Source organism: Limulus polyphemus, unplaced genomic scaffold (assembly GCF_000517525.1).
Source record: "Limulus polyphemus unplaced genomic scaffold, Limulus_polyphemus-2.1.2 Scaffold1847, whole genome shotgun sequence".
NCBI classification, from domain to species: Eukaryota; Metazoa; Arthropoda; class Merostomata; order Xiphosura; family Limulidae; genus Limulus; species Limulus polyphemus.
The window spans coordinates 31,318-47,412 of NW_013667457.1; the positions used below are offsets into that span (position 1 = coordinate 31,318).

Sequence of the window (16,095 nt, forward strand, 5' to 3'; positions counted from 1 at the left end):
ATGGTTGGAAACGGCTTGAATGGGTAATGATTGTTTTGTTTGTTTTTTTTTTGTTTGTTTTGAATTTCGCGTAAAGCTACACGAGGGCTATCTGCGCTAGCCGTCCCTAATTTAGCAGTGTAAGACTAGAGGGAAGGTAGCTAGTCATCACCACCCACCGCCAACTCTTGGGCTACTCTTTTACCAACGAATAGTGGGATTGACCGTCACATTATAACGCTCCCACGGCTGAAAGGGCGAGCATGTTTGGTGGGACGAGGATTCGAACCCGCGACTCTCAGATTGCGAGTCGAAAACCCTAACCACCTGGGCATGCCGGGCTCTATGATTTGATACAGGGATATCGCAATCTAAATAAATGTAACCACGCTGATGAGATTTGTAGATTTTACATTCGTGTTTCCAACTGTGATGGAACCAGCATAAGAAATTCTGCATTTTTCACGATAAAAAACAATATTGTTAAACAGCTTATTTCTATATCTCCCACAATAAATCTCACTAGACACCCAATAAACAAAATACTATCGTTCTTTCTGTATCTCATTGAGGATGATCGGCCTTTGTGTTGTGTGGATTAATAAAAAAGACCGTAACATGTAAAACAGATTCGAAATTTACGAAATATCACGTCTGAATTAATCTTATAAAATGTATACATGCTTATCATCTAATGAATTTTTCTCCCAGGTGGAGCAACCAGTAATAATAAAAGGTATCACAGTGCTAAAGTTGCCATTTTAGGGTTACGAGGACAATGTTCTCTTTGTAATACTTATTTCCACATCATTTTTATTATCATTATTTCTTGAATGTATTTTATAATTATCATTTGTAGTTAAATGGTTCAAACTTTATAACTTTCTTAATTATTATTTTCAATATCTGGTATGACAAATTTTGTTTGCCATATCGTTTATGAGAAACAAATTACGTCAATATAATTTATTCATTTAGTTTAAACAACATGGAGGAGGATATTAATATTTTCATTACAAAGGCCATAGATAACAATCACAAAATCGTAGACACAAGATTACAGATCGTAGCCTTTCTGTTTTTAAGCGCATCAAGGACTTTATGAATTATGTCCCATGGTCTTTTAAGAGTTAGAACGCTAAAATTCGAGATTCGACTCCTCGCATTGGATGCCCATAATGTAGCTTTGCGCTAAAATCAAGCAGACGAAGTCTGAGCTGTGCCTACCACAGGGATCGAATCCCTAATTTTAACATTATGCTTAGACAAAAGAAACATTATTAATAGCGAGAGTACTCATCTGATGATTCAACAAACTCTCTATTACTTTCAGTGTTGAGTTCCCTAACTATGTAACTCATCTTAACCTCCGTACTGATTATTGGGTCTTTCGAACTGCATTGTACAAACTATCTGAAGCTACATTTACTGTATGTATTGTGTAATACTTCTATACGATAATATCCTTTAAATACGTTTCATCAACAAATTATGTTTCAACTGGTCAGCTTACTTATCTTCACATCTCAATAATAAACGCATAAAGGATTATTATAATGAAGCCAACATTTAGGTAAGTAGAAACAAAAGGGGTAGAGATTTTGTTATATTATGGATGAAAGACGTGTCTTTAATCTTGCAGTATACAGTATTCAGTGTGTTTGAGATAATATTGATTAAAAGTCTATATTTATTAACAAAACCGTCAGTTTTAATTCTCAGTGTTACTGAAATAACGTAGTAAAGAACTACAGCATTCTATTTCAAAGTTCGTCAAATCTTACAGCTAATTAGCAGACATACTTTAATTTAGAAACTACGAAGATAAACTCAACAAATCTGTTTGTAATATTATCTTGTCTTTTATTTTCGACAATTCTTTATCTACACGTTATGTACAAACTTCAGTTATAGACCATACAGTTCATGACACGTTCAATTTTGACCAAGATCAGAATTCATCAGGTTGATGTTAAAGTACATAAGTAAAATACCCCACACGAAGAAAAAATGGTTTTGGGTTGTTGTTCAGTATTTTATCCTATTTCAAGTGATGGACTGGTAACTCTGTAAAGTGTATTTTTTTTCCACCTGTCTCAGATAATGGGATTAATAATCGTGAATGTAACTGTTTCAGGTGTGGACTGATAAATGCAAAGTTTGTTTTATTCCATATTTCTGATGATGGGCTGATAACCGTGAATATTTTTTTTTGTTTGTTATTTCAGATGATGGGCTGATTACTGTGGAAGAATACCGCTTAGAATACGTCTCGCGATCAGCTATTTCTAATATTACAGAGATAGATGAGTGTTTTGAAAAACTTCTTAATGTAAGTATGAAAAACTGAACAAAACTTATTCAGACTAGCTCAGGTGTGTGTCAAATACTACACCAATTTCGTTACCATGTAAGGATTTTTACACGTGTTTCTTTAGCGAGCATGTCGACAAAGAACATAATATTAAGTTATTTTATTTGTTTTAGATGAAATCCACACTAGGATATCTGCTGTATCCACTGTGGGAAATAGAACTTCGGATTTTAGCGTTGTAAGTCCATAAACTTACCGCTGTCCCACCGAGGGACAGATTAAAAAGTACCAGGAATATATCTGTTTGGTCCTTTTCTTGTAATTCTTCGAGTTACGCGGTCCTGTTAGCGAGCATCTCGCAAAGCTAATTTCTCCTCAAAAGATAATACACGCACTTGATCTCCCTCCAATTTTGTTGTGGAGAAAAAAGGAAAAGAGAGCTTCAACCACAGAGATTACACTCTTGATGCACCACGTGAGGTTTCGTGAATTTATTTAAGATTACACTCTTGATGCACCACGTGTGGTTTCGTGAATTTCTTTATCCCTAAATGTTTATTGCCATTTATCTTCGTATATTTATAAGAGTATGATACTTAGGACATTTTTGTCGATTCTTTCTGCGTTTATCGGTTAATATTTATGTACTGTTCATATTTTTATAGTACAGTATAACTTTGTGTAATACTACATTTCCGTGTCTTTGGCCACTTATAGTGAAGTAAGCAAGTTTCGCAAATAAATTAAATAAACCCAATAATCCCAGTCCTACTGTTAGTAGTAGTAAATTATAAATGCTAATGATAAGTTCAACTTAAGTGTCACTTGAAATATAAATTTGGGATTGTGCGCAAATGTTTATGTCTTTCGAAAAAACATAAATATATACATTTTTTACTAAATAATAAATTAATCTTTTTAATATTCATATAATCTTAACTTGTGATTTTTCGACGTTGTTACTCAAATTCACAGTGCCAGACGATCAAGACTCAGAACGAGGAAAATCAAATTTGTAGAATAATGAATAACGCTCTAGCTATAGAATTAAAAAAATAATGATAGTCTTCTCACCAACAGTCATGAGGAATATCTACATTTTTTACATCACTGTTGATAATCAACTCTGTATAAATGAAACATCTTGTAACTTTGGGAAAAACTTCTACAAAATTTACGTAAGTTTGCTTGGTGCGAATTAACACGATGTTCTTCGAGCATATATTTTGGATGTATATCAAATACATACATGTTTTAAACATCCTATATTAATAAAGCTATTCATGGCTTTACAAACTGCAAGAATATTGATATTTTTTTAAAACATTTAAGCCTAGCATTATCTGGTGATTATGGAACTCGACTTGCAATCTACGGGTTAGGAGTTTCAATTCTATGTAATGTGACGGTTAATTCCACTTTTCGTTAGTGAAATAGTAATCCTAGAATTGTCGGTGGGTGGTGTTGGCTATCTGCCTTTCCTCAATTGTCTATCGCTTCTAAATTAGGGGTGGCTAGCTCAAGTAGTTTTGCACGAAATTCAAGACGGTTTTTAAAGTTTTTAGAATTATTAATGTTAAGAGTTTCATAATAAATAAAAAAACTTGATATTTAACTATTTTTATGCAAAAGTTGTGAAAACAAATTTAAGAATAAAAAAAAATTGTAGAAACCAAAACCTGGTCCAGATCTTTTGGATGACGTCAAATATAGATACTTAAAACGATCATACCTAATTAAGAATGTTATATTTCGAACTTTTAGTTTCGTCAGGTGTTGATGAAGACAGAAGTTCTAAAAAACTGTAAAATTATTCAATGACAATTAAAGCAAAGACGTAAAACCTCCAGTTTATTCAACATTGCTTGAGCTGACATGACAATTCTGAGTGAAATTCATTGTATATAACTTCTAGTTTTAACATATTTTTTCATTCATTCTTGTATTACTAATACTCAATTAGCCTCACCAACAATTAGGCTTAGGTGGTCGTATAGACTGTTAACTATAACAATGCTTTGTATCCGTTCGCCGCAAATTTAAGTAATTTTTATTTTTTGTTTGCTCTTAAGGTCGATGATCGACGAAAAGGAGGAATCAATCTGTGCCGTTACCAAGAGCTTTTCGCCGAGTTTATTGGAAGTCCAGAATCTAAAGTATCTGGAGTATATCTGTTCGGTCCTTTGCCTGTGTTTGGCTGAGTTACGCGGTCCTGTTAGCGAGCATGCTGACAAGGCCAATTTCTCCCACAAGATAATATACGCACTGCATGCTTAATCTCCCTCCAATTATGTTGTTCAGAAAGAAAAGGAGCTTCAACCACAGAGATTACAGTCTTAATGCTCCACGTACTGCTGGTTTCATGAATTTCTATATTCCTAAATGTTTATTGGCATTTATCTCATTACCATCTTTTTATCCTGCATTATATTTACATGAGTATAATATTTAGGAAATTTCCATTGGTTCTGTACGTGTTTGTTCGTTAATATTTATGTAAGTTTCCATAGCATAGAATAATTTTGTGTAATGCTATATTTCAATGTATTCATTTATATTTAAAAGATATATAACAATTTAATAAACTTTCTTGGTAGTTCTTAACACATGTTGTAAACCAAGGCTACATTGATAATATATTAGGCACAACATAATTTTTCTAAATATCCCCCTAACGGCAAAAATTAATACTAATATGATTGTACAAAAATCTGACAATAATATAATTTGGCTCCTGTAGTAACAACATAATGACGTGACAAAAACTTTCGAAAATGCGTTTTCGCCGAGTATATACAAGAAACTGTAGTATAACATTTCTAAATTCAACCATCACCCTCCCCCTTTAATACGATCATACAAAAATCGGAATATAATCTAATTTGGGTTCTTCTAGTAACAACATAATGGCATGACAATAGTTTTAGGAAATTTCTTCTTTCGCTGACTAATTCTTTGTACAACTTTTCTACAAAAGTTTTCATACTTACTAACAAAATATCCTTTATGTGAATTGTTGTTTTGCTGTATCTCGTCTTCTACTGGTGAGATACAACTCCACAATATAATGAGATATTGGTTTACTTCTGTGTATGCATGTATGGTTGTGTCAGTTTGCAAGTTGTTGGTTGATGCTCTGGTGAATAAAGTCGTTAAAGTTTGATATTATCATTAATATAACTGTGTATAATACAAAAGAACAACAGCACACAAAATTAACGCTCAAAGAGTCCTAAACCTAACACACGTTTCATTGTTGATGAAAAACACGTTAGCTGATAAACTACGAAAATTTGTTGTTTTTTTTAAAACTTTCAGCTCTGGAATAGAATAAGATAAAAATTCACTTCCAAAAAACGGTCAATTCTTAACAAATCTTTTTCAATAGATTCTTTATTCGGTACCCGAAGAAATGTCTGTGATCTAAGACTGACGTTTCTAATCCGTTTTTCTTGAATTTATCACTTACATTATAGGTATAAAAACTTTCGAAAAACCATAAGAAAAAAATCTTTTTAAACGGTTTGTTCTTTTAATCTTAACGGAACTGATTAACGAGAAAATGAGCATCAACAAAACTAATTCTATAAAATTTATTAACGAGGAAACAAGAATTAAGAACAATTGTTTTACAGAGGTATTAAACACGATTAAATAGGACAAACTGGTTATCCAGAAAATATTACGGAAATGGCAAGCATCAATTAAATTCGTTCTACAGATATGGTTAACATAACAAATAACCATAGACAAAAAAAAAACAAGTCCTAAAGAAAGACTTAACGGCATGACAAGTCCCAAAAAAACTGGTTCTATCAACAGAAATGACTCTTAACAAATAATTAAAGAGATTACATGCACAAATCAAATGGCGTTAGAAAAATAATTAGAAGAATAATAAACACCAATTAAAATATTCGTAGTGTAAATATAACCCAAACATCAGCCAGTTAAATCATATTATCTATAAGCCACGTGATTCAGAAATCCAATGACAGGCAAATATTTTAAAAATGAAGAAGTATAGGAAAATAATTGTCAGGTGTTATAGACTTACCTTATGACAATACCTTTTACGTCATTCAAGCTCATATTCTTCGAAACTTTAATTAATATGCATTATAAATGGGGGGGGGGGGATCAGTGGCGAAGGTGTAGATAATAATAATTTTGAGCCAAAAATTATCAAAATCGTTCCACAACAATAGTTATATGAAAACAAGGTAAATATCCTAGTACAATTATAAAATGCTGGCAAATAATCAATAACTGTGTTCAAAATTGCTGCCCAAATGTGACAAGTACCAATATGGTGGCTTCATTGTGAATATCGGTTGCTGTTCTTGGTCTGCCCAAAGGAAGTCTATGCGTAAATAACGCTGTAGTACGCAGTTAACCAGACAACATGCAATAGACACAATACTCCTACAGAAAACATTAACTAGGTAACATGCAATAAACACAATACTCCTACAGAAAACATTAACCAGACAACATGCAATAAACACAATATTCCTACAGGAAACATTAACCAGCAACATGCAATAAACACAATACTCCTTCAGAAAACATTAACCAGGCGACATGCAATAAACACAATATTCCTACAGGAAACATTAACCAGACAACATGCAATAAACACAATACTCCTACGGGAAACATTAACTACGCAACATGCAATAAACACAATACTCCTTCAGAAAACATTAACCAGGCGACATGCAATAAACACAATATTCCTACAGGAAACATAAGCCAGGCAACATTCAATAAACACAATATTCCTAAGGAAACATTAGCCAGGCAACATGCAATGAACATAATATTCCTACAGGAAACATTAGCCAGGCAACATGCAATGAACATAATATTCCTACAGGAAACATTAGCCAGGCAACATGCAATGAACATAATATTCCTACAGGAAACATTAGCCAGGTGTATGGGTTAAGCACTAGTCTGCGTGAATTGTGATCGTCTTTATTTGGTATTAAGAGAAGACTTCTTAAAAACCTTCCGAGATCTATTTTTAAGTGAATTTTACGACAAGGTAAACAGTAAATTTAAAGTTGCAGTGAACTAGGCTTATAATACTAATATACAAGGAAAATCAAGCACAAAGACGCAGAATTAAACCAATAAATCACCGAAAGTCAGAATCGAATATTTTCTCTTTATTTGTGCAGACTTGTAAGATTAATTCACAACCAAAAACGATTACAATCAAATATAACTACGCCAAGACATCACATACACAAACACAGAAAGTTGTACAATTTCTGTTGATGGCGAAGTGCATTTCTTAATCATTATAAAAGCTAAAGTCACGTCAGGTTCGCAAAATTTACAAAATAAACTTTCCCAAGAGTTCTTAATTAACGACTTTTGTTCTTAAACACTAAATAACTTGACTTTTTAAAAATATTTCCTACCAATACCAAACACAATTTTTCAGTCACAACGAAAAATATGTTGATTTAATACACACAATATGTTAAGCAAATTTCATTTAACAAATTCTTCAAACATTTTTTTTTTACGTGCTATCCATCAAACTCGTATAAAACAATCAAAATTTAAACTATTTTATTTCCAAATAGCTTCGGTTACCTTATGAACACCAGTGAATTGATGACACACGTCCAAAACTCATGGTGTTTTTTTTTCATCTGAGAGAAATAACGTGAAGAAAACACTTTTACAGGGGTTCATATGCATTATATGATAAATGCCAACAAACAATATAAAATACAAACAACAGACATAATTCATCAATTGCTTTTATAAGATGAGATAAAAAACATCTAGGTTTATAGAAAAATAAAAAAGAATATTAACTGTCCCTCGTTACACTCTTCAGTTTTATCATTCAAAGGAACTTTATACTTGAATAAAAAGGCTTTCTAATGAACTTAAAACCGCTACGTGTAGCTTGTTTGAGATTAAGCACAAAGCAACACAATGGGTTATCTGTGATCTGCCCACCACGGATATCGAAACCCGGATTCTAGCGTTGCAAGTCCGCAGACATACCGCTGTGCCACTGGGGGGCTACGTGTAACTAACCTACATAATCAATTACTTGTGATTTAACATAAGTCACGATGTAAAATTAAGTCTTTATATCAAATTTATTACCACAGAAATGTCATTCAGTTGTTACCCTGTAGTAAGACGGGTATATAGAAAATTTAACCATATAAAAAAACATACAAATGAAGACAGCGACAAAGAATATAAAAAGTTTGGCAATCTACTCTTTTTTTTTTCAAATTTCCGCCAGTTTGTCTCATTTTAACTTCGTGACACGGATTATCAAAGCGCTTTAAAAAAAAATTAACATTCTGAAAATGACTAAGTGATGAACATTATTACTAAATATTACTCATTTTAATACTTTTCATTCGTGGTCTGCCTTTATACCTAATGACATACGAATTACTTATTCCTGCCTGACACGCAATGAATTAACAGCTTATCAAACCAAATGATTTCTTTACCCTAAAACTTTCCTTTAAAGCGCTTCTCAACAAAAAGGCAACTTTTTAAATGTGCTGATTAGTAAACGAAACTTCTATGTACTGTCTAGCTTCTTTAGTGTGAAACTACCGAAACAATCATGAAATAATGTTGTAAATATTTTATTCTCACGTTTAATCATGTCGTATTAACATGAACAATTTTATAAGGATCTAAACAGATTTTCTCTACGATTTCGGATGAGAGATAATACTAGAGAAGTTTCTTCTATGATCAATAGAACACAGGTGAATTTTGAGAAAAACTCTTATAAATAGTTATTGTAAGCTGCATGGATCGTACCCTGGATTTAAACATCATAAGCCCCCGAAGCTTACCGCTGATGTGCTGGAGAATTTTGAAAAGAAGGATTAAGATAAATCCACGATCTGGCATTTGTATTCAACACTTTTTTTTATGCATTGTGTCTTCAGCTATTATAATACAATGAACGTCAGTAATCAGCAAGACAGTGTGAAATATCAGAATTTATTATTGATAAGATTGGATACAATAAAAAAAAATGCAACAGTCCAATAGCACCATTTTAATACATATATTTGTTCTTCATTCTGATACACTTGATCGCTAAATCGAAATAAATTTAGGTCTTTCCACAAAGTATTGAAAGAAAGAGAACTGGTAAAAAGAATTGACAAAAGGATCGAATGAAATGTGGTCCGTTGAAGCTCAACAAATAACTACTGCCACTTAATACTTCATTGAGCGAGTGATATTACAACCACAGTAGGAATAATTAATAAAAATATTTCATGTTTCAAAACTTACCAGTGTGTTATCCTTTACTTAACAGGAGGGAAGGTAAAGTTATTTTATTTAGTAACTGCACTAAATATGATGATTCTAAGAAACTAATAGCTAATCGACATTAAAAAGCTGCACTATGACAAAATCAGAACGTGTCTTTAATTATAAAGGACTCAGGACATACCCAGATGACAAGTTTAAGTACACCTATAGGAACCATAAATCTTTCAGTTTTGTTTCAATCATAATGCTCATATTGACCGAATCGCAATATAAAAATTATTCAGTTCTTGTGACTACAAATAAAACTATCTCATGTTAACCTACTTTTTTCATTCAAGTAACAAACTAGAAGAAAAGAAAGAAAAACTACTTTCATGATAAAGCAGAAGTACAGAACAAAACCCTAACGATGAACTTTATATCACCAACTTACTATGTCAGGAATTAAGATCTTAGAAACCCTAACAATGAGCCTTATATCATCAACTTACTATGTCAGGAATTAAGATCTTAGAAACTCTAACAATGAACCTTATATCATCAACTTACTATGTCAGGAATTCATTATTAAGATCTTAGAAACTCAAACAGAAAACCTTATATCATCAACTTACTATGTCAGGAATTCATTATTAAGATCTTAGAAACTCAAACAGAAAACCTTATATCATCAACTTACTATGTCAGGAATTCATTATTAAGATCTTAGAAACTCAAACAGAAAACCTTATATCATCAACTCACTATGTCAGGAATTAAGATCTTAGAAACCCTAACAATTAACCTTATATCATCAACTTACTATGTCAGGAATTCATTATTAAGATCTTAGAAACCCTAAAAAAGTACTTTATATCATCAACTTACTATGTCAAGAATTCATTATTAAGATCTTAGAAACCCAAACAGAAAAACCTTATATCATAAACTTACTATGTCAAGAATTCATTATTAAAATCTTTAAAACCCAAACAGAAAACCTGATATCATCAACTTACAATGTCAAGAATTCATTATTAAAATCTTAAAAACCCAAACAGAAAACCTGATACCATCAACTTACTATGTCAAGAATTCATTATTAAGATCTTAGAAACCATAACAATGAACTTTATATCATCAACTTACTATGTTAAGAATTCAGAATTAAGCTTTCAAAAGATCAAGAATTCAACTAATGATTCAAATAAGAACACTTAAGTTAGTTTTCAAATAACATTGAAAACCAAGCTTTACAAGATTAGTAGTTTAAAGGGTGGGTAAAAATGATTTGCTTGAGTTATGTCCCAACAATAGTTATTTCTTACATGCTCCAAATGCTAGAGCAGGTCAAGTTTTCCAGGACACTGTCACTCTTGTAGTATACAAACATAAAAACAGTACATTTAAATCAACATAATATATAAGAGGAGACATACAGGCTCACTACAAATACACACACGCATTTAAACATCTGACAAGCGATTCAAAAACAATAATATTTTATACATTTTGTTTTCCTACATTTCTCATTCTTCCTTGTACTATTTTCCCTATAAAAAAATTACTTACACAAAGTTTTCAAATCATTTCAATTCATATAAATTCAACACAAACTTCCCTATATTATATGATTTCTTTGAATCATCTCACCACAACGATATCCAAACATTACATTATATGTTCTAATACTTTTATTGTTATTAAAGAAGACAAGCATTATATCTCTTTATAAAAAAAAAAATGCCAATGATTAAATAAAAACCTTTAAAAGACTATTTTGACTAAATGCAATTTGGTAGGGTAGAATTTTAATGAGGCAAAACTGTTAAGTGTGTTCATAGCAATATAATAGGTCATTACTTTAATTTGCAAAACTCTCATTACTGAAGATGTGTTCAAATCCAAAACCTATTTCATAATTATTATTTATATTACTTTTTTTTTAATGCTTTGCACTACTTAGGCTTAAACTTGTTGCTATAAAAAGGCTTTTCTTAAATGTTTTTTGTATCTGGAAACCTGTTGAACAATGTGCCGCTTTCACCAAGATGAAAAAATACTAACTTTCAACAGACCCTACTTTGGAGTAATAATTGTAATGTTTTGTTCTGTAGTAGGGAATTCCTAATTCAGAAACTTTTCACTTTTGCCATGATGTGGCAGTATTCATAACTCTCAAGTTACCTAATTTTCACTCTGTTTTCTTTAGAACATTATTTATGAATAAGTAGCCTTTCTTTTGAGAATTAAAACACTTGTTGACATAAAAATATGATAATAAAAACTGATAACTAACTTTTCACAGGTCTAATTATATTCTACTGTTTAAATTCTGAGGGCTAATTAAAAAAACGTTTGCACCAAAATAAATATTGTACTTTTTTAAGTAATCACAGTTTACACTTATAGTAGTTTTTCAGCTGTGCTAATTATAACAAAAATTGCTGGTTTAACAAAATGTTATACATGCCTGGAAAAACAAAATTATGTTTGTTCAAATAACCAAGATAATGACATACTTTAACTGGTTTTCAAAAATAATCATTTACAAAAAATAAAAAAATGTATCTCTTTTTTTATTATGAGAATTTATTAAACATTATCTCTCTCCCTCTATAAAAAAGTATTTTTAAAGAATGAAATTTAAATATGATTTGCACTTTGGGATCATTCCACGATGAAAGGGAAGTTGGCATTTAGCTTACAGGTTTCAACACTGTTAAATCCATCTTTAGAAACAATGAAGAGTGTAATTATAAAAGAATTAAAATAGTTCATAAAACCTTCCTGGCTCAGTTGGCAACAGGAAATCTGTTCTCTGTCTAGTGCCAAGTCTCAATTCTCACTGTTAATTTTGAGACAGATTGTTTTTTAGTTAAATAAATATTTAGTAGTAAATTCTAAACAACAAGTTAAGAATCGATACAATACATCAGTAGTCTCTAGCTTATTAATTACATGTGATTTGCTTAAAAGAAAAAGACCAACAAAGATATTAATGAAGAACATGTGAAAGCTACGATGCACATATAGATTTCATTTCCACTTAAACAGTCAGTTAAGTAAAACATCAAAACCTTTAAAACAATTAGTGCTAACAGAATAAGATATACTTAATTTCTTAAATTTAAAAACGATTTCCACAGAATTTAATTTTTTTATATATTCAGAAAGTTCTATTGCATTGTAAGTATTCACATTTGTAAGACCCCTGCAATAGTTTAACTTAAGTTTTATATAAATCTTTTTTTCCTATATTCTACTAGAACAAACTAAAAATAAGTAATACCTTTCAAGATACAATTTTATGAACCAAAACAGTAATATTTGACCAACTGGTTCTGGGATACAAAATATACCATGAGACACAGTGACGATACTATCTCATTGAAAGAATGATGTATTCATATGAATTTTTTTTTCTTTTTAAGAGTTAGAAATTCCAAAACATAAATACTTGTTACTCTGATAAATTCCATAACATACATATGACCTCACGTCATTCACAAACCTATTAACTTGATTTCTAAAAAGCTGCACCTGTTTTAACTTGGATACACAAAAATTTTAATAAATAAATAAACTTTTACAAATCAAATGACTACTATAGGATGGTAATTATGACTGACTATAAAAACTATTAAAAAACATGTTCTAGCACAACATCACATACAAATTACAACAACACAGGATATACAAATACAATTTTAACAAGAAGCTACCTTATTTTTTTAAACACAACTCGACACCTTAAAAATTCACGGACCGAGTCAAATACTACTTTTGTTAAAATTGAATATACTCTGTAATATTTATTTCGTTGTATCTCGGATATTTTCTATACAGCCTAAAATACACACTTGCATGTACTAATAATATTTTGTATTCTGTATCTTACGAGTTGACAAACAAAACATCAAAGAAAATAAAGGTTTCTATAAATTATATGCTCTATAGATTTGGATGCTAAACCACATACCTTGAGATCTTGAAAGTAAACATTTGTTTTAAATCACTTTTCATTTACTCTAACAAAAATAGTTTGTGTTGATAACCAGGATTATTCATTTCTTATTCTACTACCCCCATTTCAAAAACAACAAAAATTTTTATTAAATTAAAAATTGTCTTTAATAACATGTCAAATAAATTGTATATTTTAAGCGTAAACTCTAACTAGCATTAGAATGAGTATATCATCATTACAATATCTTAGGTGAGTTAAATGACTTTTTACAAGTAAATAATTGGGGTAAAGCTTTGGCTGGCAGTAAAATAAAAAGCACTAGCTTCTATTTCATTTAGTTTCAATTTCCACACTGAAATTATAAGGCACTCAAAGTGTCGTATTCAGATGGGAGTCAAAGTACGCTTCTGGTGCGCTGTTAACTCTGGATGCCAGAAATCTACAATCAGCACAAGACGTGACTGGTTACCGTTGTGCCAAACTTCGTGCTCAAAGGAATCGTCGAACACAATTGTCTTGCCTTCAGTCCATTCTCTGTGACAAAGATATAAACCGTAATAATAACTACAAGAACATAACAATTTTAAAGGACAGATAAACAATTACAAATGTTTTTACAAAGAGAGATCTTCTGATATATTCTCAGGAATATTTCTAGAATTAACCAACACTCCAGTATAAATAGTGAGTTGGTAACACAATGCAGGTTCAACTGAATGTCGCACAATAAATTAATTTGTACACCTGCTAAGTATTATGTGCAACTTGAAATCTTTTCTTCCCTAAAATATGTATTTAAGTCATGTAAAAGCAAATTAATGACTTCTTAATTCTGTCCACTTATGTATCATAGTTTATTTTGTTTTTGAATTTCGCACAAAGCTACACGAGGGCTATCTGCTCTAGCCATCCCTAATTTAGCACTGAAAGACTAGTGGGAAGGCAGCTAATCATCTCCATCCACCGCCAACTCTTGGGCTACTCTTTTACCAGCAAATAGTGGGATTGACCATCACATTATAATGCCCCCACAGCTGAAAGGGTGAGAATTTTTGGTGGGATGGGATTTGAACCCCCGACCCACAGATTGCAAGTCAGGCTCCCTAACCACCCGGCCAACGTATCATAGTAATGTCTGATAATGATTTATATTCCAGTATCCTAACAGTAAGTTGATTAATCCACAATTTCATCTAAAAGTTACACAAAGGTTAATGAAGACACAAGATTATACCAGATAAAGTAAATAACACTAAAACTGATCCAACTGTCATTTGATTTTGAGAATTCTTAGTTTTAATTTTCTAGCACAAACCACAAATGTCTGTAGATGCTTTTTGTTTCTAACAATGATAACTTTTTTTCTTATATGTTGTAATAAATGGTTACATTTATCCATTTCACTAAGATATGAAATATAAACTTATTTAGATGTGTAAATGTATAACAAAACTAAAAACATATAGGGGCACTCAGTAGAGCTCATACCTCTGCCACACACCATTGATCATATTCGGCTCTCAAAAAATACAAAAATGTGTCCGCATGTCCATCATTATCAATGGGCATGGACCATTTTTGACAAGGCAATGAGGAATAATATTCTACATAAGTCCACAACCAAGTTTCATCCAAATCCAATCATTTTTGACTGAATTATATTGTGTGAAAAATCAGTCCCCATGTTAACAAATATAAATTTTTTCAATTTTCATGACCTTGACCCTCGAAAACTTATCACTTCTAAATTAGGTCATAGTCCAAATGTACACCAACTTTTCTCAAAAAATCCATTCAGCCATTTTAAAGAAATTTGGTGACAAACACACAGGGGTGAAAACATAACCTCCATCATATTCGGTGGAGGAGGTAATTAGATAAAGTACAGCAGAGAACAGGATAAAACACTTATGAACAAAACAATCTGGCTGAGAACAGCAAATATCATGTTATCTTCTTTAGAGTAGCAAGAGCTGGTTTAAGTAAACTTTTTGTAAAAATGTAAAAAATATTCTAACTTTCACTGACAAAAAGACTGTATGACAAATCAGCTGCCACAAACTTGTCAATTAAATATACATGTAGGTATCGCACTAATAAAATAGCCCTTTACCTTAGGTCACATGTAAGAAGGTCAAACTGATGCAATAAATATTGTGAGATGTTTGAAACAAATCAAGCCAAAAATAAAATTGTCACTAAACTCGTATGGTTAACTAATCTTGTAGATAAACATCCTGAAGGCCAGATTGCTATCTATTTCCAAACAAGGTATTAACTATCAAATAGTAGTTATGACAAATAACTTCTCAGGATGTGACATATTTGATACTGGAATATAATCTAATTGAGTTAGATGGAATTAGGTGACCATTAATAGAAGCTTTGGATGATTGCATCAGATAAATACTAGAGAGCTTTAACTAGAATTAGTCTTTAACTTCTAAGTCATGTGCAAATTAACCACAGATAGCTTTTAATGAGTTAGTACAGAAACAGGATTAAAATGTTTTTGTAAGTTTGTATTTGAATATTATATATATATATATATATATATATATAT

At 31.3% G+C, this 16,095-nt stretch overlaps 2 protein-coding genes across 4 annotated transcripts in view; one reads left to right on the top strand and one right to left on the bottom strand.

Annotated features, from left to right (window-relative positions):
- LOC106465138 (sarcoplasmic calcium-binding protein 1-like) overlaps positions 1-5,456 on the top strand; it is a gene marked incomplete at its 5' end in the record, with an annotated part of 26,609 nt that extends 21,153 nt beyond the window's left edge. The window contains 2 exons of the mRNA XM_013925337.2: positions 2,208-2,311; positions 4,366-5,456. Of these exons, the coding sequence (XP_013780791.1) occupies positions 2,208-2,311; positions 4,366-4,494 (233 nt within the window). The remainder of the gene's footprint in view (positions 1-2,207; positions 2,312-4,365) is intronic.
- Positions 5,457-7,445: 1,989 nt separating this feature from the next.
- LOC106465137 (aspartyl/asparaginyl beta-hydroxylase-like) overlaps positions 7,446-16,095 on the bottom strand; it is a 46,273-nt gene continuing 37,623 nt past the window's right edge. Inside the window, exons 12-13 of one of the 3 annotated variants that reach the window (XR_002611901.1) lie at positions 10,368-14,066; positions 7,446-10,114 (exon numbers count right to left, since the gene is read on the bottom strand). Coding sequence is in view for 1 of the 3 variants with exons in the window: in XM_013925336.2 (XP_013780790.1) it covers positions 13,916-14,066 (151 nt within the window). In the remaining 2 variants the exon portion in view is untranslated. Of the gene's footprint in view, positions 14,067-16,095 lie in introns of all 3 variants that reach the window. The other 2 variants (XR_002611900.1, XM_013925336.2) reach the window with 2 other exon arrangements.